General features: G+C 44.5%; 1 protein-coding gene across 6 annotated transcripts in view; it reads left to right on the plus strand.

The window, feature by feature from the left end:
* NAV1 (neuron navigator 1) overlaps window positions 1-24,792 on the plus strand; it is a 468,103-nt gene that overhangs the window by 322,547 nt on the left and 120,764 nt on the right. For all 6 annotated transcript variants that reach the window (XM_063954974.1, XM_063954975.1, XM_063954973.1 and 3 more), the window contains 7 exons: window positions 10,287-10,454; window positions 11,820-11,872; window positions 12,098-12,121; window positions 12,242-12,319; window positions 13,225-13,308; window positions 14,083-14,194; window positions 14,442-14,563. In XM_063954974.1, coding sequence (XP_063811044.1) covers window positions 10,287-10,454; window positions 11,820-11,872; window positions 12,098-12,121; window positions 12,242-12,319; window positions 13,225-13,308; window positions 14,083-14,194; window positions 14,442-14,563 — 641 coding nt within the window. The remainder of the gene's footprint in view (window positions 1-10,286; window positions 10,455-11,819; window positions 11,873-12,097; window positions 12,122-12,241; window positions 12,320-13,224; window positions 13,309-14,082; window positions 14,195-14,441; window positions 14,564-24,792) is intronic.

Genomic DNA, 24,792 nt, shown 5'->3' on the forward strand with positions numbered 1-24,792 from the left:
GGTGTGGCTGGTATGAGTCTTACCCTGGATTCCAAAATCCTTTCCTTGTAATGTCAGCTCTTCCGGGCACAGTTTCCTTAACTGAGGTCTGGAGGAGGGGCATAGAGGGAGGAGCCAGTGCACACCAGATAGTACTGAATCTTTCTTTAGAGTGCCCAGTCTCCTGCGGAGCCCGTCTATTCCACATGGTCCTTACGGAGTCCTCAGCATCCACTACGGACTACGAGAAATAGAATTACCGGTGAGTAAATTCTTATTATTTTCTTTCTTTATAAGGGAGATGTAATTGGATACTCCGTAAAAAAAAATAAAAAAAAAAAAAATATATATATATATATATATATATATTGGTGAAGCATTGGGGGAAAAATGCAGAAAACTCCAGTTTTACGCTCCCGATGCTTCATCACAGGTAAAAGGATTTCCGCACTTAGTATATTAGAAATGAACCAACATTAGGCTTCTTCTTTTGACTCTATAAACAGAATAATCAGTGTATTATACTGAATATTATTTCATTAAGTATAAGAATGTGTTGCTATTCTTTCTGAAATTAGAGTGCTTCATGCTTGGTACACACTGGCAGATATATTGGCCGATCAATTGATCAGCCAATATATCGTTACCTGATCAGCGGGTGTGTATAAACGATTTGTTGGTGAACTGTCGTTCATAGACATATCGAGTGGGCCCTGCAACGCAGCCAATGACCAGTATATCTGTATATATATTGGTGCATCGTGCTGTGTGTATGGACGACCTGCCAATGCGATATATAGGCTCGTCCATTATGTAGGTCGGCTGGATTATGCAAATGTATACTCACGTCAGTGATGTCCTTATGGAATTAGCAGAAGCTTCTGCACTGCAGCCAGAGCAGTGACCTGTGCTGGAGTTGTGGGCATTAGCCACTATGGAGAGCCTTCATCTGGTCGTGCTAAACCGGGAGGAGACCCCGGGGAGCGGACGGAGCGTGGAGCTCCGCATTGAGGGCGGGATGTACTAAAGGGAAAATGCGGTAAAACCCCCGTTTTCGGGGTTTTTACCGCATTTTCATATGTACTAAGGCCCCACCGCTGGGATTACGCCGCCGGGGGTATCGCCATCTTTTGATGGCGATACCCCATAGAAGCATATGGGCTTCTTAACGTTGCCGCATTCCGCCGCCGAACTGCGCCGCTCACGACGATCTCTCTACCCACGGACCCCCTCCTCCTTCTCCCCCGCAGCACAGCCTTGTCTCCTTTCAGCTGCAGGGGGGAGAAGGAGGATCACGGGGACTCCCAGCTCGTCACCTCCCGGGGCTGGGAGGTGACGGAAGCCGCCACAAACCTTGTCCTGCGGACCATCACTGATCGCATGACAACCCCTGGCATCGCTCTGTGATACTAATCGCATATGTTAGTACATACGCGATTAGCATCATTGCGTTGACCAGCAATGACCTGCGATCAGTGACAGTACATCCCGCCCTTACTGAGGTGAGGGCAGCGGGCATGCAAGCATGTGTAGTCCCTGGGACTCCTGCACTGACGTCGCTACACGAACTCCCCCTGCACCCAGCAAGGCGCACACAGGGCTGATACACCTGCTGATCCCTGCACCCAGCATGCCATGTGCCGGGACACACAGGGCTGATACTCCTACTGATCCCTACACCTGATCCCTACACCCAGCATGCCATGCACCGGAACACAGGGCTTATGAGCCTACAGATCCCTATGCCTGATCCCTGCACCCAGCATGCCATGTGCCGGGACACACAGGGCTGATACTCCTACTGATCGCTACACCTGATCCCTACACCCAGCATGCCATGCACCGGAACACAGGGCTTATGAGCCTACAGATCCCTATGCCTGATCCCTGCACCCAGCATGCCATGCGCCGGGACACACAGGGCTGATAGACCTACTGATTACACCTGATCCCTACACCCAGCATGCCATGCACCGGAACACAGGACTTATGAGCCTACAGATCCCTATGCCTGATCCCTGCACCCAGCATGCCATGTGCCGGGACACACAGGGCTGATACTCCTACTGATCGCTACACCTGATCCCTACACCCAGCATGCCATGCACCGGAACACAGGGCTTATGAGCCTACAGATCCCTATGCCTGATCCCTGCACCCAGCATGCCATGTGCCGGGACACACAGGGCTGATACTCCTACTGATCGCTACACCTGATCCCTACACCCAGCATGCCATGCACCGGAACACAGGGCTTATGAGCCTACAGATCCCTATGCCTGATCCCTGCACCCAGCATGCCATGCGCCGGGACACACAGGGCTGATAGACCTACTGATTACACCTGATCCCTACACCCAGCATGCCATGTTCCGGAACACACATAGGATACTACTTAGTATTAATGTCTATCAGCAGACATTGTGCATGGGGGGAGGAAGGGGGGCTGGTGCCAATGCTGTGACCATCAAGGGTGAGGAGGTGAGCAGGTGCTGGAGAGCTCTGACAATATGGGGGGGGGGGGGGGGTTATCGGGTGTCGAGAGGTTGTCCTACTGCTGGTGCTGTGAGCAGTCACCTAAAGAAGCCATCAGTAGGTGCTCCAGCCAGCAGGAGACCTTGACATTGGGAGACCCTACCAGCTGGAGCTGCGTGTACCTTGGCCAGTGTGTGCCGTAAGGGGTTTTGTGGAGGCAAGTCAGTTCCGCGCACTAGTTATATGTTAGTTATAATTTGTCTCCTCCGAAACATGTAGTATTGTAGGAGATGGAGGGGGCGAGACATTGGGAGAGAGGGAAAGAGTAATGGTGCCTGTACACGGCACAATGTGTCAATGAACAACACATCATGACCGGCGATGGGCCGGCATTGGTGAGTGCACACACACTTGCCAATGCTGGGAGCGACTAACTACGGTGGGGGTAGTGGTGCTGTGCTGCATACGACAGCATGGCATCGCTACTGACAGCCCCAAATATTCTTGCATGTACAAAAGATCTGAGGCTGTCTCTAGCAACCCGCTGGTGCGCGCATTGGCATCGTTATTGTTCATACACGGAACAATGTGAAACAATGTGTCATTCCTATCGATTGGGAACGCCCACATTGTCGGTATAATCGTTCCGTGTGTATGCACCTTTAGAGAGAGATGGGGGAATGGGGGGGGGGGGCGGGGGGAACACAGAGAAAGGAAAGGCTGTTCCTTTATCTGTGTGCTCTGTAGAAGGCCAGCCCATTATGTAAATTGCAGGAAGATTTGGCATATTTCATGACGACGATCTGTCAGTGTGTATGTCCTCAACCACAGATATATCTGCAGATGGCAGTGATGGTTGGTCAGTGTGTACCATCTGCAGATATAGCTTTAGGTGTGTACCCACCTTTACTGTTTTGTGTTGCTTTTTTTATTTTTTTTAAGTGGCTATTTACCAAAGAGGAATTTGATACAAATAATCTTAATTATGTAATTGGTCTTTAAAACTGGACATGAACCAATGTTGCTGATGTGCTTACTTTGCATAAACACACATGGTAACGGGATGCAGTCAATTTACCTACAATCAAAATCCCGATGGTCAAAATGCCAACAACAATTGACCGATGGTCAAAATACAGACAATGTCAAAATACTGACATGGTCAAAATACTGACATTTAAAAATGTCGACACAGTCGAAATACCTAAATTTAAAATGTCGACAGGTCAAAAAATCAACTTGAGTTTTTCATTGAAACAGACATGTTCATATTTTACCATCCCAGTGGACATAGAGGGAGAATTATAATAGTGTGCCGAGCGCAGCGAGGCACCGCGCCCGAAGCTTGGCGAGGGGACGCGGACACCTATACGGTGTCCATGTTGACCTATGTCAACATACACCTCCCCCCCAAAAAAATGGAAAAACCTGTGTCGACTTTTTGACTTGTCAACATTTTAATTGTCTGTATTTTGACCATGTCGATATTTTCACTGTGTCGGTATTGTCACCATCGGTCAATTGTTGAATTCTGATTGTAGGTAAATCATACTGATCCCTTAACGGGATGCAGTCAATTTACCTACAATCAAAATCCCATGGTAACAAGCGGCAGAGTCTCCCTAGACAACAATGTTACTGACCACAGAGGAGTAGCTTTAGCTAGTTTGGGTTTTATATTTGCCTGTTACTCTGTAAAATTGTGCTCACTCCTGAAAGTGACATTCTGTCATTCTTCACTTTTAAATGAATATTTTGTTTAAAATACTTTAGTTATAAACTGCTACATTTAATATATGAACACAGTGAAAGCACATGTTACTAGCCAGTTGGTTGAGAATATTTCATGGTTAGGCATCACAGATGGAGTAACTGAATTATTTTTGAGTATATCCTTGGTTTGAGGGATTTACACTAAAGATGAGCGGGTTCGGTTCCCTGAGAACCGAACTTCGCGCTCCCAGCCTGGTACCAAGCTCAATATAGACTCAGAAACCAGAACGAGGCAAAACGTCATCATCTCGCTGTCAGATTCTCGCGGGATTTGGATCCCATATAAAAAGCCGCGTGTCACAGCCATTTTCACTCCGGACTTGGAGAGTGAGGGAGGCAAACCTCTGTCTCTCTCTGTGGGTGGTGGCAGGGGGTGGGTTTAGTGTGTGCTCTGCAGTCACTGTGGTGTACCTGTGCTGTGTTAGGGGTGCTGTCCTGGCTGTCACTGGTGTTTCATGTGCTGCAGCTGTACATGGGTGTTATTGTTCACGCTGTCACTGTGTTGCACAGGGTGCAGGGGCACTGTCCTCCTGTATGCTGTAAAATATAGGGGTGTTGCTGTTCAAATAACATTACACTGGCCCTGTATGTTGTAAAAATTCAGGGGTGCAGTGAAAATCAATGTACACTGGCCCTGTCTTGTATGCTGTAAAATTACAGGGGTGTTGTGAAAATACACTGTCTGCGTTTGCGATGTCTAAGCCTGACCTTCACAACGCTGTATGGGAAGAGGAGGCTCCTACCACCATTTGCACGCCCCCTGCAAGTGCTGGGAGGAGCACCGCCAGTCCAGTTGCTGATATTGAGATTGTCACTGTAGAAGTACACCAGGATAAGGAGGATATGGGTGTAGCTGGCGCTGAGGAGTAAGTTGACGATAAGGATGGTGATGTGGTTTGTTTGAATACGGCACCAGTGAAGACAGTTGTTGTCCATGGGATGAAAAAGCCCATTGCCATGCCTGGGTAAAATACCAAAAAAGCCACCTCTTCATTGTGGAATTGTTTCTCCACAAATCTGGACAACAGGTATCAAGCCGTCTGTTGCCTTTGTCAATCCATAATAAGTAGGGGTAAGGACGTTAACCACCTTGGAACATCCTCCATTATACGTCACCTGCAGCACATTCATCATAAGTCATTGTCAAGTTCAGAAACTTTGGGTAATATCATGAGCAGTCCACTGACGCCTAAATTATGTGTTTCTGTTTGTTATTATTTCTCTGTGTAGATGAGGATGTAAATACTGAAGGGGGGGGGGGGGGGGGGGCAGGATATGGGGATGAGGACGACATCTTGACACTGTAGAGCCAGTTTGTGCAAGGAGAGATTAATTGCTTTTTTGGTGGGGGCCCAAACAAACCAATCATTTCAGCCACAGTCGTGTGGCAAACCCTGTTGCTGAAATGATTGGTTTGTTAAATTGTGCATGTCCTGTTTATATAACATAAGAGTGGGTGGGAAGGCTCACGGACAATTCCATCTTGCACCTCTTTTTTTTTTTTTTTTTTTTTTTTCTCCTTTGCAGTATGTGCTCTTTGGGGCCTAGTTTTTAAAAGTGCCATCCTGTCTTACACTGCAGTGCCACTCCTAGATGGACCAGGTGTTTGTTCCCCCCACTTGGGAGTCGCTTAGCTTAGTCATCCAGCGACCTCTGTGCAACCTTTTGGCCTAAAAACAATATTGTGAGGTGTTCAGAATAGACTGGAAATGAGTGGAAATTAATGTTATTGAGGTTAATAATACCGTAGGATCAAAATTTACCCCCAAATGCAGTGATTTGAGCTGGTTTTTTTGTGGTTTTTTTTTTTTTTTTTTTTTAAATCATCCAGATCCAAAACCAAAACCTGAAAGGGTGGTTTTGGCAAAACCAATCCAGATCCAAAATACGAGCGGGGATCCAGATCCAAAATCAAACAGACAACCCGATAAGTGTCCACCGCACATCTCTAATTTACACCTGTTGTCAGTTTATTCAATTACACTGAATGTAGTACAGGTTTGGTCTACGGATAAATACTTTTGTTTGTTTTTTTTGTTTGTGTTGCTGAATTTACAGGTTACATAATGTCATAGTTACAATTTAATTTAGAAGTTCATAAAATATTTATCCATTTTCTTGTAAATACATTAATTGTGTAATCTATAGAAGTTGTTCTCAACTCCAGTCCTCTAGTACTCCCAGCAAGTCATGTTTTCAGGATATCGGTCTATGGAAACAGGTGGAAAAATTACTCACTCAGCAAAATAAATCCACTCACCTGTGCATTATTAAATAAATTCAGAAAATATGATCTGTTGGAGGTACTTGAGTTGAGAACAGTTGTTCTGTAAAGTCTGATAGCTGCCATCTACCGCACTGTGGGGGTTATTCAAAGTTGCAAAAAAGTTAGTAATTCAGCAAAACCATATCGAACTGCAGGTGGAGCAGATGTAATATGCAGAGAGATTTAGGTTTGGGTGGGTTATATTGTTTCTGTGCATGGTAAATACTGGTTGCTTTACTTTGACACTGCAATTTAGATTTCAGTTTGATCATACCATACCCAATAACTCTCTGCCCATGTTACGTCTGCCCCACCTGTAGTGCAACATGGTTTTGCCCATAAGTGTGCTTTTTTGGTTTGCTAACAACTCTGAAAAAAAAAACCTGTATCCGTGATCTTACTGGAGGGACAGTACATTAAGCTGGGTTATATTTGCTCTGATGATGCTAATTTTAAACAGAGGGTTGAAGAATTAACTGAGGCGCTATGAGAGGGTCCGGTATGAAATAGCGGCATTTGGGATGTCGACGGTCACATGACCGACCACACCATCCTGACAATGAGGATTCAGACACTGGACAGGGGTAAGTATTTAACCCCTCTCTTCCCACTACCCTAACACTTGGGGGGCTGGCGGCTAGGGCTAATCCGTGTGGGGGTGGTGGCTAGGACTAACCCTTGGGGGGTACGCCTAACCACCCCCACAGTGCTTAACCCTAACCCTGATACTCACCTTTGGCATTCCAGCGGTCTGTGTTCTGGCGCCGGTGTCCCTAGCGGTGTCTGGTTTCCGGCGTCATTCACATGACCGCTGGCATCCAGGCTACTAGGATGCCGAGTGCATCCCCTATGACCATATGATACGAACATATTTTCATACTAGATTATCCGCAATAGGAAATACCGGAATGTCAATATCCACGACATGCTGAATTTTTATACTTTTTTTCTTTCACGCCATTATATTCCTTTTATTAACCATTTTGGGTAGGAATAATGCTTTTAACAGTAATCGTGCTCAGTTAAAAAAAAATTGTGTCCACATACTCTACATAAACCATGAGGTAAAGGGGTTAAGTGCAAGCAGTAGTGGGGGTAAGGGCAGGCTGTGCTGGGGGTAGGGAGGGGATAAGGTGCTGACTGATTATGAATAACATTGTAAATGACAGTCCTGTGGGACCCACTCATTTACTAAAAAGTGGGTCCACTGACACCAATTTTCTCAAAGTAGAGAGACGCACAGACACACTGACACTCACTGGAACTAACTCAGATTGGTGCACAGATGTGGGGGTGACTGAGACTCTCCCCTAATGAGGCCTGCTGTCGGCAGTGCCTTTCAGTTATGACCCTTCACCAACCCAGACAGCTTCACCCAGGGGCGGATCCAGAACAAAGTTACATGGGGGTACCATGACGGAGGAAATGAGGGGAGGTACTTCAGAGCACGCCAAAGGCACGTGTACTCCAGAAAAAGTGGGTGTGGCTTCAAAGAGAATGCCGTATCTATGAAGCAGTGGGTGACGCCAGGGAATAGGTGACAGGGGGACGTTGTGGGTGACTTACAAGATGACGGAGAGAGAGATTTGGTGACAGGGAGAGGCTGATAGGAGAGATAAGTGATGGGGAGAGATATTGGGAGACAGAAAGCAGTGTATATATCATTGGTCTGGATGGGATGGTGGGGTGAGGGGAACACTAGGCTGTAGAACGGGGAACACTGGACTGAATGAGGGGGCACTTTGACTGGACTGGCTGTTGGGGATCTTGCAGAGGGGCAGGGAGATGGGCACAGTGGGCTGGTTGGGTAGGGAAGGGGAACACTGGGCTGGCAGGATGGGAGACACTGGGATGAGGGGGTCAGTAAGGGTGGGGGACACTGGGCTGGAGAGGAAGCAGACACTGTGAAGGGAGCTCTGGCCTGCTGCTGTTCAGTTTCTGTCTGGCCCGCACACTCTCACAGTAGCCCTTCCCCAGTGTCCCTGCATCCCCTGGCGTCGTCTGTCCACAGCTCGATCACCCCTGCATTGCCAGCTCTGCAGGGATTTGTCCCCCGGGGCTGTCCAAACGGGAGTGGTGCGGGCGAACGGGGGCGTGATCGCGGCGGCTGTGTGACGTCACATGCAGCCACCGTGATCGGGAACATGGCAGCAGGAGGCATCCTTAATTCCTGCAATGTAGCAGAAACTGCAATGTGATTGCAATTTCTGCTTCACCAAGGGGGGTGGGGAAGGCGGCGGTCAGCATGCTGGGCGGCCTTGCCCTACAATGGGCGGCCCCCAGCATGCGATCCAAAGGATTGCAAAGTCTGTTAATTAGCAGAGTTTGCAATACTTACCCAATTAGGCCCTATATACCCAGAGCTAATGGATCGTCCCCCAGATGTATTTAGAGGTGGGATTTGACGGTGATTTTTTTTTTTTTTTTTTTTTTAGATTGTAGTTGCGGTCACTACATAGATTCTGTAGTATACTTTACTAGCTGTCTAGCCAGTCCTAGCCAGTAAGGTGTTAGCCTATACATAAATACAGGGAATATATTGATGAGCATGGCACTGCTCAAATTCCTATCATTTTATTAACTCCAAACAGCAGAACTTCCTGTATCTTTGATTAGTTTTCAAGATACATGGAAAGTTAAACCTCAGCCGTGAGGAAGGAAATCAGTTCATAAATTAGCTACAGTTGAGGCACAGATCTTTAGAGATCCATAAGGATTGAATTTGACATGGGACATAAAGTTTGTTTCATAGCATTGTTGTTGTTTTTTTTTAATTCTTTTTAGGGTTGTTTAACATGTTGTTTCTGTATTTATTTATTTTTACCCATAATAATTATACATGTATTATGCAGTGTTGTCATTATGCTAATTGCTATAATGTTTAATTAACACCAGTCTATTTATATTTTGTGTGAAAGGTTTCCTTTTTTATGCTGTGTTTAAGGTCTGTAATGTTTGGAACATGTCAGCATTTTGGAATATGTGACACTACTTATGTAGGTGACTTATCTAATGTATCTTCAGGCTTCTAAGGAAGTTAACTCCTACTATACATACCACGTTTTCCACTAACAAGTGGTGATGTCAGATGGTTTCAATTTATTCCCTGTTTGCTAGAGGTAGCGTTATATTGCTGTTCACAAAGCGGAAACTTGTAGTTTCAGCTTTTTTTTTGCTTCTGAATTAAATCGGCCTTGGAGACATTGACCTGGGTACAGAGGCAAAATTAACAGTTATTGACAGAATTACCCCTTTCTGTCTATCCCTTTAGACTTAGCAGCTTCTTCAGTGAGCTCAACAATTGTTTGTACCGAGAGTCATACTGCCTAAAACTGCCCCTTTCTATCTTTTTTTTCTCTACAAGCATCTTCATCTCTCAGTTTGGGCAGAGATTGCTTTGGTTTTGCTCAGGGTTGCCAAGAGGAATTTGGGGCCCAGCTACAGCAACTTTTTGGGGTTTCCTCCATAGATGAGTAGGACTGAGTTTGGGTGCATGACCACAATTTGTTGGCCTTGTTCGTAGCGCTAGGCCATCTCCTACTCTACGTCACAGTTGCTCCTTTGACATATCATGTGCGCCCACGTACATTGTGCCTACCACCCTTCTCTGTGCCCCTGTTCTTGCTTAACATCACTCTACTTGCAGCACAAGATTCCTTTCTTCGCTTGTGCCTTGAGCCATAACTTTGTTTTGTTACAGCATGTCACTATGCAGTTTGTTTGCAAGTTTTCTAAAAATATCCCTTGTTAAATCCTGGTAGTAGTGATTTAGTTCTTCTTTCCCCCTTCACAGTGAGTCCATCCTCTGCTCCCCGTATTGCTCGTTCTAGCAGTATCCCCGCTCAAGACTCTTCTTTTGAACTTTTCGGATCTTCAAATTTGGGCAGTTCACTGTCTCTTGCGGATCGTCCCAAAGGAACAATGACTAGATCTGGCTCGTTTAGAGATCCCTCTGATGATGGTGAGTACAGTTAAATTGGTGGAGTTCACTTGAAAGGGAAGAGCATCGAAAATTATTTTAAATCCTGTATTAGTCGGAGTTTACCATATGATGTCTGGTTGCATGCTTGCTTGCTTGTGATTTATCTGTGATTTAAATTCAAACAAAGCAGAGCTAATAGCCTGTGTGTGTATTTGTAAGTGACATAATAATAATAATAATAATAATAATTTTATTTATATAGCGCACTTTCTCCAGTAGAACTCAAGGCGCTTAACAGATAGAATGAACATAATACAGTACAGAATAAGTGAACATAATAAAGTGGTTTAGCTTAGAGTCCTTGGAGATGCTGCAAAGAGTGTGGCACCCATTTTAGGCGCACTACGTAGGATTACAGTGGGCAAATTGGCACTGCTTGGAACTCTTGACACACAGGGCAATGTTCAGTTAGTTTCGCAATTTTCTACAGGGCGGAAGATGGCACTTTCCGCCGATAATCTGCACTTTTTGGCACTTCAATATTCAATTGAAGTTCCGGTTTTCTGCCCTGTCGAAAATTCCGAAATGTCGAAAAACACATGGATGAACGGAATCTCTGCTAATCCATGTGTTTTCGACCCCGCCGTGGTAAAAAATGGGTCTATTTTCGACCATTCATTTTCGCCCATAAGAGAGTACGAAAATGAATGGTCAGAATCAGCGGGGAAATGGGCGGAAACGGGCCGCAATAGAATACTGATGTGTCAAAGAGGATCCAACACTAATTGAATATACCCCATAATGAGAGAGATAAAATACTCAGCTAGATCCTTGCAAATACATCAGAACCATACACTTTTTTTCTACACAGAGTTGCAGATAAGACAGCCATCTTGGGTGCACTACATTGTTTACAATGTGCAGATAAGCATTAGGAGAGGGGTGTTGACAAAAGCTATGCATGTTTCAAGTGCAAGATTTTCCTACAGCAGATTGCTATTGGGACCACTGAAGGTATCACAGGTAACAGATGATGACCCAGATTTAACTTAATGTTGTAAACTCCACCTAATGCTAGACTTTACATTTTGGATGAAAGCGTTACTTAAGCTTAATTACATACAAAGGATATGTACTTTTACAAGCCATCATTCTCAGTGGAACAGTTGCAGTTTATTAAGATTTCTTAGCAAAATAGAGGAAGAGAGCTGCAACGTTCTCTGCAAACAGATTGCCTTTACATGACCACTAATGAGAAGTGATGCTTCCCCTTTTATGTATTGAAAATATGAACACTGTAAAATAAAATCGATTTTACAGATTACTTTTCCTCTGAAAACAATAAAAAATTGTTTGCCATGTATATGTTACTTATATACTAATATATTCACCTCTATTTTTCAGTTCACGGTTCTGTTCTGTCTCTGGCATCAAGTGCATCTTCAACATATTCTTCTGTAAGAACCAAATATCTGAAAGCTACCAGCAGTCACAGCTATGCTGCACACATTACATATACAATATACAGTACATTAGCAGCGCATGAAAGAGTCTCTGCTTGTGCTTGAATGCAAATAGGACCATTCAGTAGTAATACATATTAATAAGAATGTAGAATTGGATCTGCTTATGCTCTAACCTCCTTTCCCTCTTTCTCTTTGGCATGTCCGCTTGTCTATCAGGCTGAGGAAAGGATGCAGTCAGAGGTATATTCAAAGTTCTTTCCTGTGTTGCATAGTTTCTATTAGCCACTTTCTGCTTTTCTAAAATTTTATTGTTCTGAATGACCAATGAGGTTTGTGTTTTTTATTGTGTGCAAAATGCAGCAAATCCGCAAACTGCGTAGAGAACTAGAATCCTCGCAGGAGAAAGTAGCAGCACTGACCACACAACTGTCTGCTAATGTAAGTTTCATATTTGATTTGGTACATCTATTACAGATTACTTTCTGTTGAAAGGTTCACTTTGAGCAATTAATCATGGTTTAGCCAAAGCATGGATTGAGCTAATTTATGCCATAATAGTGAGTGAAGCAGGATTTTAATTACGGTAAAGTGCAACCATTTTTAAATATACTTGATTTAACTTGAAAGCTATCTTCAGAATTTTAGTTTCTGTGAAGTTTATTTCTGGAAGCCAAATCCAAATAAACAAAACTGAAACCTTTTTGAAATGTAATTTCCTATAACACCTTCCCTGCACTTCTTCAAATTGATAAAGGGCCTAATTTGGATTTGTACGCAAACCCGATGTTTGGTGTCTGCACTTGTAGTTACCCTTTAGCCATAGTATCACTTGACATGCTGCATGGTTTGGGGGAAGAGTGGGGAGCCCAGGGTCTGAATCGTCTGACACAGACTTCGTGGACCTGGCTGACTAGTTTCAAAGGCCATTCTGAGTATGCTTCGACTTACACAGACTGGCAGTGGGCTGTGACCATCGCGACTGATGGTCGTGATGGTGATCTGATGCTATGTCTTCGGGTGCAGCACTCGGATCGCAAAGGCTTGCAAGAGGCTTCTTTTTCCTAAAGATACCTCCACTGCATTTGCATTTTATTTGTATGGTATTGCACAGCTTCTTTTCTGATAAGAACAGATTTTTTTAGCTATCGTCCATGAAATAAAGAATGTTAGTGTGACCTGAGAGACTACTAACAAAGAACTAGCGATTTGTTTTGGCTGCTATCTGTTATGAGATACTGCAATTTTAAACACAGCAAAGTGCAGATGGAAATGTAATACTTCTAATTGTGACTGCCTTTTGAATATTTATCATAGGCCTTTTAATGATGTTTTCATTTATGCAGGCAAATTTAGTAGCAGCGTTTGAACAATCTTTAGTGAACATGACATCCAGACTGCGCAATCTAGCTGATACTGCACATGAGAAGGTAAGGATTGCTATAAAATTTAGAACAATTGTAACACAATAAGTGTGAAGGATTGGTAGAAACTCTGCACAATTAAAATTCTTAGGGTTTTTCTAAGACCATCCACATGATTATTGCATTTTTAGATTATGGGCCTGATTCAGAGGTGTATATACGAAGGTTTGCATACATCTCTGATGATCAGGGATCTGTCCATAAGCAGGATCTGTACTGCGCATGTGCACATCTGGTACTGCGAGATTGCTCTCAGTGACCCCTAAGCCGCAGCATGATTGACATGCTGCAGCCATTTGGAGGCGGCAATTGGGACTGTTTTACTAAACATGGGCGCAACGCCCCCCATTTTGCAGTCATGCTAAGGCAGATTTCCTGGCCTAGGCAACATGAAAACGCCAGCCATTCTGAGTAACTTTAGGGTTACTCAGATGGCCAGTGTTCACGCAGATGATCTGATGCTGCGTCTTCGAACACGGCAGCGGATCACAAAATCTTGTAAGTGGCAGTGTCTACACAAGACGTCTCCTGCAGCATTAACATATTTGCGCACAGCGCTGCATCCAAAAACGCAGCTGCTTTGTTTCTTGATTCTATATCTGAATCTGCCCAATGGTTCCAGAATAGTTATTTAAATTGTACCAGAATTTATGTAAACATTTATTTAATATCTACAAAACAGTCAAAGGAACTACTGAGTAGAAAACATACTCCAGTATTAGATTAAAAAAATAAATGTCCTTTTTTGTTTATTAAAAACTTGGTATTTCTCCATTCTAGGACTCTGAGCTTGTGGAACTGAGGGAAACGATTGATTTACTAAAATCGAAGAACTCTGAAGCTCAAGCTGTTATTCATGGAGCACTTAATCCTCAGGATCCGGCACCAAGAGGTTAGTTAGTACTTAATGTTTGGTATTGTGTGCTGCTTTGTGTTCTACCTCAGACATTTTAAATTAATTGGCATCTTTTTTACTTTTTTTGATATTTGAATTATAGTTTTGAGGAACCTACTGTTTGTGTAGAATGTTATTAGATTACTAAAATGTTGTGTTGTGCATCTGGTTCCTAAATAATGTACAGTACTGGTCAGTGACTGCTGTTTCTTAATACCATATTTGCATTATTATGTTCTCTCAGAGTTGCGAATTAGGCGTCAGAATTCATCAGATAGCATTTCCAGCCTAAATAGCATCTCCAGTCACTGCAGTGTAGGAAGTGTCAAGGATAGTGACAGCAAAAAGAAGAAGAAGAAAAGTTGGGTAAGCTGGACAACACCTCTCATTTGAATTGTATTTGGAATTAAGTTTATATGTCATGAACACTCACAGCCTGGAATTATACTTGTTTAGAACAAGAATGTCAGTTGGGAAGTAGCGATGGACAAGTTTGAGATGGACTTTTGATAATATTATGGTCAGGAACCACTTCAGTGCTGTTCTTGCAGTGTGATATTGAACAATTGTTGATAACCAATGTCATCCCCAGTTTGATCTTTTTGTCAGATGGTAGCAGGTTTAGGATTCATCTGTAATGTGCACTATGTATCCATCCACCTCTTGTTCCTGACAAGGTTGCCAATCCATACAACTGAAACTTCCTCATAAATGATGCTAGTGCCACCATACTGAAGGGTGGAAATCGTTTTATCTGGCTGATGAGCAGTAATTTCAGACATACTACAAGCCAAAATATTAAACTTCGGTCTTTTCAATCCACAATAGTATTTGCTGCAAATTTGCAGTAGCTTTAGAAATGGTGTTTTTATAAACATTTCAGGCACAGATATACTATTTTAGCCTGTGCCTCTTTGCTACCCTCCCATAAAGACATTTTAGTGCTTTGTAGTATTGGCCCATGCACATCATCTTCGATTACAGTAAATTCACTGATCAGTATATATTTCTTATGGAAGTGGCAAAAGGATCTTAACCCTGAAGAGGGTTTAAACAGGAGCTAGGTTTTGATGAATTAGTGCAAACTCTCAGACAGACACTAAAGGACAGCGAGGAATCTGGGATTCCTTAGTTCTCTTTTTAAAAGAAAAAATAAACCGGCTGTTTCTCATACGTCCTAGAGGATGCTGGGGACACTTCAAGAACCATGGGGTATAGACTGGATCCGCAGGAGACATGGGCACTTTAAGACTTTTATGGGGTGTGAACTGGCTCCTCCCTCTATGCCCCTCCTCCAGACTCCAGTTTAGAATCTATGCCCAGGCAGACTGGATACACACTGAGGAGCTCTCCTGAGTTTCTCGGAAAATACTTTGTTAGGTTTTTTATTTTCAGGGAGATTGCTGGCAACAATCTCCCTGCATCGTGGGACTTAGGGGAGAGAAGTCGGACCTACTTCTAGTGAGTTTAAAGGCTCTGCTTCTTGGCTACAGGACACCATTAGCTCCTGAGGGTTTGGAACACTAGGTACGCCTAGGAGTTCACTCCCAGAGCCCGCCGTCACCCCCCTTGCAGAGCCAGAAGTCAGAAGACAGGTGAGTAGAAGATGATAGAAGACTTCAGTGACGGCTTCTGAGGTACCGCACAGCGATCGCGCTGCGTGCCATGCTCCCACACACACAGCAGCACTGCAGGGGGGGGGGGGGGGGGGGGGGTGCGCCCTGGGCAGCATTAAATCCTCCTTTCTGGCTGGCTATGTGACATTAGAGACATTGGCACTAAATTCTTCCCCCGCCAGCAGTTTTAGTAAAAAAAAAAAAAGAGCGGGCTGAAGCGCGCCATGTAGGGGCTTAGTGGCTTAGTCCTCACAGCTCTCCTCAGCGCCATTTTCTCTACGAAGCTGCAGAGACGCTGGTCCGTCATCGCCACTGCTATATACAAGTAACAGGGTGCAAAATGGGGGGGGGGGGGGGGGGCACAGCAAATTTGGTGCTTAATTGAGTGTTTATAAAGGGCTGCAGGGTCTGAGGCATTATATATTAGGGCTTCGGAACCGGGACAGGCGCTGGGTTGTGACCTGGCAATCTCCCACTGTGTTTCTCTGACAGGCTTTACTGTGGGTCTGTCCCCCTTTTGGCCCAGTGTGTCTGTGGGTGTCGGTACAGGTGTGTCGGCATGTCTGAGGCGGAGTGCTCTTCCCAGGAGGAGACTGTTAGGGGCAGAAACAGCTGTGGGTGTGACCCTGTTGGCACCACCGAGTCCTGACTGGGTAAATGTGTTGAATGCTTTGAATGTGGCTCTTATTAATAAGAGATTAGATAAATCTGAGTCTCAGAACCAGGTATGGAAAAATTCTGTGGAGGATGTGTTATCACAGGTCCAGACCCCCTCGGGGTCACAAAAACGTTCGTTTGCTCAATTAGCAGACACAGATACCGACACGGACATTGACTCCAGTGTCGACTATAGTGATACCAGATTAGACCCAAAATTGTCAAAGAGCATTCAGTACATGATTGTGGCAATAAAAGACGTGTTGCATATCTCCGAAGGACCCTGCTGTTCCTGATACTAGGGTCTGTATGTTTAAGGAAAAGAAACCTGAGGTAACGTTTACTCCCTCTCATGAACTGAATGCCCTTTTTGAAAAAATGTGGGAAAATCCTGACAAAAAGTTTCTGATTCCCAAAAGGATTCGAATGGCGTATCCATTCCCCTCTGGGGATAGGGAAAAGTGGGAGTCACCTCCCATTGTGGACAAGGCGTTATCAAGGTTGTCTAAAAAGGTGGCTTTACCGTCTCCTGACACGGCATCCCTTAAGGATCCTGCCGATCGTAGACCGGAAAATACGCTGAAATCCATTTACGTCACCACAGGTACTCTACTCAGACCAGCTATTGCATCTGCGTGGGTGAGTAGTGCTATTGAAAAATGGGCAGATAACTTGTCATTTGATATAGATACCCTGGACAGAGATGCCATCCTTTTAACGCTGGGTTATATCAGGGACGCGGCAGCCTAGCTAATGGAAGCGGCGAGAGATATTGGTCTCTTGGGATCAAGGGCCAATGCCATGGCAGTCTCAGCTAGAAGAGCATTGTGGATTCATCAATGGAATGCTGATGCTGACTCTAAGAAAGCTATGGAGCCTCTACCGTATAAAGGTGGTGTATTGTTTGGTGAAGGCCTAGCTGAGCTGGTATCTACAGCTACCGCGGGTAAGTCGTCTTTTTTACCTTATGTTCCTCCACAACAAAAGAAAGCGCACCGCTTGCAGATGCAGTCCTTTTGGCCGAATAAATACAAAAAAGGCAGAGGTTATTCCTTCCTTGCTAATAGAGGAAGAGGCAGAGTAAAAGATCTCCGGCCGTGGCAAGTTCTCAGGAGCAGAAGTCCTCCCCGGCTTCTGCCAAATCCACCGCATGACGCTGGGGCTCCTCTGCGGGAGTCAGCACCGGTGGTTGCACGTCTCCAGTTCTTCAGTCATTTCTGGGTTCGTTCGGCCCTAGATCCGTGGATTTTAGAAATAGTGTCCCAGGGGTACAAACTGGAGCTTCAAGACGTTCCCCCTCTACGTTTTTTCAAATCAGCCTTACCAGCTTCTCTTCCAAACAGGGAGGTAGTATGCAATGCAATACAAAAGTTGTATCTAAATCAAGTCATTGTCAGGGTTCCCCCGGCATAACAGGGAGAAGGCTTTTATTCAAGCCTGTTTGTGGTCCCGAAGCCGGACGGCTCGGTCGTACCAATTCTGAATCTAAAGTCCCTCAATCTTTACCTAAAAAAAAAATTCAAATTCAAGATGGAATCTCTCCGAGCAGTGATCTCAAGTCTCGAGGAAGGGGACTTCATGGTGTCGATCGACATAAAGGATGCCTACTTACACATCCCCATATATCCTCCGCATCAGGCTTACCTGAGGTTTGCTACTCAGGATTGTCATTTACCAATTTCAGACATTGCCGTTTGGTCTGTCCACGGCTCCGAGGATTTTCACCAAGGTAATGGCGGAAATGATGGTCCTCCTTCGCAGGCAAGGAATCACGATTATCCCGTACCTGGACGATCTCCTGATAAAGGCGAGATCCAAAGACAAGCTTAAGCAGGGCATTGCACTCTCTTTGACAGTGCTGCAACAACATGGTTGGCTCCTGAACCTGCCGAAGTCACAGTGTAATCCGACGAAGCGGCTGTTGTTTTTGGGGATGATTCTGGACACGGAATTACAGAGCGTTTTTCTTCCAGAGGAGAAGGCTCTGGAAATTCAGAGTTTGGTAAAACAAATTCTGAAACCAGCGAGAGTATCAATTCATCAATGCACTCGGTTGTGGGGCAAGATGGTGGCGGCCTACGAGGCCACTCAGTTTGGCAGATTCCATATTGAAATTATTTTGAGCCGAGCGCTGTGTGTACTCCATAACAACCTGAGCAGCTTCCACAGCGCAGCAACCTATACAATTCATTTTTGGCAGATTCCATGCCAGAGTGTTTCAGTGGGACCTATTGGACAAATAGTCCGGATCCCATCGCACATGAACCGTAGAATAGTCCTATCCTCCAAGACCAGAGTCTCACTCCTGTGGTGGCTGCACAGTTCTCACCTAGAGGGACGCAGGTTCGGGATCCAGGACTGGATCCTAGTAACTAACCACGGATGTGAGTCTCCGAGGCTGGGGAGCAGTCACACGGGGAAAACCTTCCAGGGAAGATGGTCAAGCCAGGAAGTTCGTCTACACATAAATGTTCTGGAGTTGAGGGCCATTTACAACGGCCTTCTTCAAGCGGAACGTCTTCTTCGCAACCTGACCGTCCTAATACAATCGGACAATATAACAGCAGTAGCGCACATAAACCGCCAGGGCGGATCAAAGAGCAGGGCGGCAATGGCAGAGGCCACAAAAGTTCTCAGCTGGGCGGAAAGACATACAAGCGCTCTGTCGGCAGTCTTCATTCCAGGAGTGGACAACTGGGAAGCAGACTTCCTCAGCAGACACTATCTCCATCCAGGAGAGTGGAGTCTTCATCAAAAGGTCTTCACAGAAGTGACAAGTCTTTGGGGAATTCCTCAAGTAGACATGATGGCGTCTCGCATCAACAAGAAACTTCAGAGATATTGTTCCAGGTCAAGGGACCCTCAAGCAATAGCGGTGGATGCGCTGGTAACACCGTGGGTGTTTCAGTCGGTGTATGTGTTTCCTCTGCTTCTACTCATTCCAAAGGTGCTAAAGATCATAAGAAGAACAAAGGTTCAAGTGATCCTCATTGCTCCGGACTGGCCAAGGAGGACTTGGTATCCAGATCTTCAGGAATTGCTCATAAGAGATCCCTGGCCTCTTCCTCTTCGAGAGGATCTGTTACAACAGGGGCCGTGCGTGTACCACGACTTACTGCGGCTACGTTTGACAGCTTGGCGGTTGAACGCCGGCTCCTAGCCCGAAAGGGTATTCCCAATGAAGTTATTCCCACACTTCAGGCTAGGAAAGGAGTGACGTCTAAACATTATCACCGTATTTGGAGGAAAAATGTGTCTTGGTGTGAATCCAAGAAGGCTCCTATGGAAGAATTTCAGCTAGGGCATTTCTCCATTTCCTGCAAGCAGGTGTGGATGCGGGCCTAAAGTTAGGCTCGATTAAAGTACAAATTTCGGCCTTATCGGTTTTCTTTCAAATACAATTGGCCTCCCTTCCAGAAGTTCAGACTTTCGTGAAAGGAGTTTTGCACATCCAATCTCCATTAGTGCCCCCAGTGTCACCATGGGATCTTAATGTGGTGTTGTATTTTCTTCAATCACACTGGTTTGAACCCTTACAGAAGGTTGAGTTGAAATTTCTCACGTGGAAAGTGGTCATGCTGTTGGCCTTGACATCCGCAAGGTGGGTGTCTGAATTAGCGGCTTTGTCTCACAAGAGTCCTTATTTAATCTTCCATGAAGATAGAGCGGAGATGAGGACTCGTCAGCGATTTCTGCCGAAGGTGGTTTCATCATTCCACATGAACCAGCCTATTGTGGTACCGATGGCTACTGACACCTTAGCGGAGTCGAAATCCCTAGATGTTGTCAGGGCCTTGAAGATTTATGTAGCCAGAACGGCTCAATTTAGGAAAACAGAGGCTCTGCTTATCCTGTATGCTGCCAACAAGATTGGGACGTCTGCTTCCAAGCAGACTATTGCACACTGGATCTGTAATACGATTCAGCATGCTCATTCTACGGCTGGATTGCCGTTACCGAAATCAGTAAAGGCCCACTCTACCAGGAAAGTGGGCTCTTCCTGGGCGGCTGCTCGTAGAGTCTCGGCATTACAACTCTGCCGAGCAGCTACTTGGTCGGGTTCAAAGACTTTTGCAAAATTTTACAAGTTTGATACCCTGGCTGATGAGGACCTCATGTTTGGTCATTCGATGCTGCAGAGTCATCCGCACTCTCCCGCCCGTTCTAGAGCTTTGGTATAAACCCCATGGTTCTTGAAGTGTCCCCAGCATCCTCTAGGACGTATGAGAAAATAGGATTTTAATACCTACCGGTAAATCCTTTTCTCTTAGTCCGTAGAGGATGCTGGGCGCCCGTCCCAGTGCAGACTTTATCTGCAGTTATTAGTTATGTTTACACACTGGTTGTGTTATGTTGTGGTCAGCCTGTTGCTGACGTTGTTCATGCCGTTGACTGGAGTTTTGTTAAATGCCATGTTGTACGGCGTGTTTGAGGTGTGAGCTGGTATGTGTCCCACCTTAGTTATCTATAAATCCTTTCCTCGAAATGTCCGTCTCCCTAGGCACAGTTCCTATAACTGAAGTCTGGAGGAGGGGCATAGAGGAAGGAGCCAGTTCACACCCCTTAAAAGTCTTAAAGTGCCCATGTCTCCTGCGGATCCCGTCTATACCCCATGGTTCTTGAAGTGTCCCCATCATCCTCTACGGACTAAGAGAAAAGGATTTACCAGTAGGTATTAAAATCCTATTTTCTTTCCGCTCTTCTGCTCAGTTAGAAGACTTGATTAACATAAACCAGCTTGTGGATATGAAGTCACCCAGAGGGTTATGTACATCTTTACGCTCTCTTAGGTTAGATGTAAGAGCATCCACATAAGACAGCCATCAGTTGTTAACCAACACTTCTACCTTATGGGCTAGCCTGAGTAGAAAACTTGTGGCCACCCTAATGTCCACTTGCACAATGGCAGTGGCCTCCCTTAGACATAGTTTAGCTTTGGCTTGGGTAACTAAGGCAGTGACCGAAACAATTGCCCGAGGGTTTGGAATCTGACAGACCAAAACTAAAATTTTATTTTGTTACCCTGGTGGAGCATAATCTGTAAAGCCTCTGTGTACCTGTGCAAACTCACTGGGACTAGATTTTTAGTCTCTGCTTGCCAAGTCCTCTGATTTCGTACTTTGTGCCTGAGTCATATTTGTAAGAAAAGCAAAAAAAGCAAGAAACTGTGCCTGAAACAAATCATGTTACCATGCAAGGGGATCAAATACATTTATATATTTTCTTTGCAGGGTAAATACTGGCTGCTTTTGCAAGTAGCCCACAAATGTTACACGGCTTTAATTTAACACTACAATTTAGATTTCAGTTTGAAAACACCCCACCCACATCTAAATCTCTCAGCACGTTACATCTGCCCCATCTGCAGTGCAGCATGGTTTTACCCAGTTGTGTGCTGTTTTGCTTTACTTACAAACCTGAAACAGGCTACTTGAATCTTGAGTCCCTTCCATATTCTGGAGGACTTGTATGGTCCTGAACTGGATATAACAATATTTGTCAAACTGGAAGGAAATTGCTCAGAAATTGGCGCATATAAATTAGCAGACTTTCTTGACCAAACTCCAACTCTAGAAAGAGAAATATAAACAAAATGGATTGAGTTGGGTGGGATACCATTCTCAGTATATTGAGTGACCCAAATGGATTATGTCAAAAACGCATATGAAAATCCATTAAAAATATATAGGTATTTAGACGCTGGATGGATAAATTCAAATAAGTCCACAATATGATTAATATGAACTCCAAATTAAATGTGTAGTCACATGTGTCACATCCTCCTGAACAGAAGTTTTATTTCAGCTTCCCATATATAACCACATTCACATTAGTATTTATTGGTTTCTGCATACAGAGATTTCATTTAAAATCCACTATATTTCGTAAGTCGCAGTCATGGGTAGATTCCTCTTGGGACAACAACTTTCAAGAATATTTCTTCTGTCGTTCACATAAAAGTATCATTGTGTTCCTTTCTCAGTGTCCCTCTGTACTTTTCAGGAAATGGTACTGCAGCACGGGTAGTATTTTCCTTAAAAAGTTCAAAGGCTATGGAATGGGCCAGTAGAGCTCCAGTCCAGGGTACAGATAAAGATTACAAAACAGAAAACAGGATAGACTGGACAAGAGGCAGAGACTCTGGTTGAGGGTGCGGGGTCTTGGCCTGTCCATTTTGAAACTAACTATGTCCCAGCTCACTTACATTCAGCCTATTAATGCCTCTAAATCAAGACTTCCTAGATTTTGTTTCTTGTTATTACGGGAAGGCAAGAAGTCCTCTGATCTTCCTGGAGAGCTGCGGAGAGGTGCACATGCATCGGCAGCTGGCTGTCTTACTCCCAAGCCTTCTGACAATCCGTCAGCCTGACAGAGACTGCTCACCGGGGTACCCTGTTGTGGGAACCCATCTGCTTCTTTTCAGGGAACAGGGGTTCAATTCCAGCATAGATGCTTGGGTGAGAGTCATTGTAAGTCAGGGAAACATCTTAGGTCTCCAAATATCATTGCCAAAGGGCTTTTTTTTTTTTTTTAGAAAAAAAATGTTTTGCCCTAAGGCAAGCCATCAAGTCTCTTATTCCAGTCCAGAAACTTAAAAAAGGATTGGTGTTTTTTTCAAATCTCTTCCTTGTTCAGATGGTGAACAGTCAATTTTTACCTATTTTGAAACAAAAACCCCTTAATGCTATGTTGAGGGCGAACAGGTTCAAGATGGTGTCCTTGTGGGAATTCATCAACAATATGGAACAGGATGATTTCACAGTGTTCATAGGTGTCAAGCATATATACCTGCATGTTTCAATCTTGGAGGGATATTTCTCGCATCAGATTCATCTTTCAGTCGAGAGCCTATGGGTTTTGAGCATTCCAGACTTTGGAATTTTATGTGTGGATATTCAGTTTCAAGAAATACCCTGCCACCTTCCCAGTGGAAGATCTTCTGGGGGCTTCTATTTGACAGCCATCAGCAAATGGTGATCTTACCAGAGAACAAAATCCCCTTGCTACAGGTACGGGTGAAAGCCGTGTAGGCTTGCAGACAGGTGGTGCTCACCTGTGCATGAGTGTCCTGTAATAGACATGATGCACAGGGTGTTTAAGATCTAAATAATTTGGTTATACCAGCATTTAAGCAACCAGCTTTTCAGACTGACTTCATGATGGTGGATCTTTCAATGTGCTGATGCTAAGAGGCAACAACGTCAATGGGGGTTGGCCATTCATTATGAGCTAAAGTATCCACCATGATGTAGGACCTCATAGAATGAGTGGTATTTACACAAAATAATTAACACTACTCTTTTACACAGGTGGCGTAAAGTTCAATACTAATATGTTACACCGCTGGAGCCAAGAAACAAATTGTAATCTGAAACAAGGATGAAGTAATCAAGATGCAGACAGAAAAATTATCAGCTCCAACAATACTCAGTCTTGCACACACATAGCAGAATATACAATAAATAAAACAATGGGGATAAAATTTCAGAGTACTCTCTGTCACACAATAAAGACCATAAAACCATATACTTATAACAAAATTCTTGTATGGATGTCTTGTTCCTTTCTTGTTATCTTCACCTCAATGGGCAATCAAATGTAAAGAAAGGAAAAAAACATTAATGTGTAGGATTGTCATAAGTACATAAGTCACTTGAGTGGGGATATAGGTGTATTGAATATAGAAGAAATCTGTGTCAGCTAGACGATGAACTAACGTACCATACTCACTAAAAATGTGTGTCTTAACTTGCACATAAAGGTATCTTTAAGGGGTTCCCTTAATTTCACACCAACAGATGTAGTACACCCCGTGTTAAGATAACTAAAAGGGGACATACCCCACTCCCTTCATAAAATGGTTAGGATAAAACACATAAAGGTATCTTTTCACAATGAATATCTTCAGTATTAAGCGTACCCAACTCATAGTCAAAAAGTGGAACTTTCACATCAAGGTTTCTCTTCCAATTCAGTCAATGTATCCTAAAATACAGCCTAACCCTCCCTGGTGGTGTCTTAACCCAACCGCACCCACCCTCGCCTTAACTACCCCCCTCCGCGCAGTCTAAACCTAACCCTCCATGGTGGTGCCTAACACCACCACTAGCCACATGTCGGGATTCTGGCACCGGGATTTTGAGCTCCAGCAACCGGACCACCGGCATCCTGACTGCATCCCTCCTAAAAGGGTCTCCGCTGTCTCCACAAGTGATGCAAAACTTATTTCTCTAACGTCCTAGTGGATGCTGGGAACTCCGAAAGGACCATGGGGAATAGCGGCTCCGCAGGAGTCTGGGCACAACTAAAAGAAAGGTTTTA

This window comes from Pseudophryne corroboree, chromosome 2 (assembly GCF_028390025.1).
Source record: "Pseudophryne corroboree isolate aPseCor3 chromosome 2, aPseCor3.hap2, whole genome shotgun sequence".
Lineage (NCBI taxonomy): Eukaryota > Metazoa > Chordata > Amphibia > Anura > Myobatrachidae > Pseudophryne > Pseudophryne corroboree.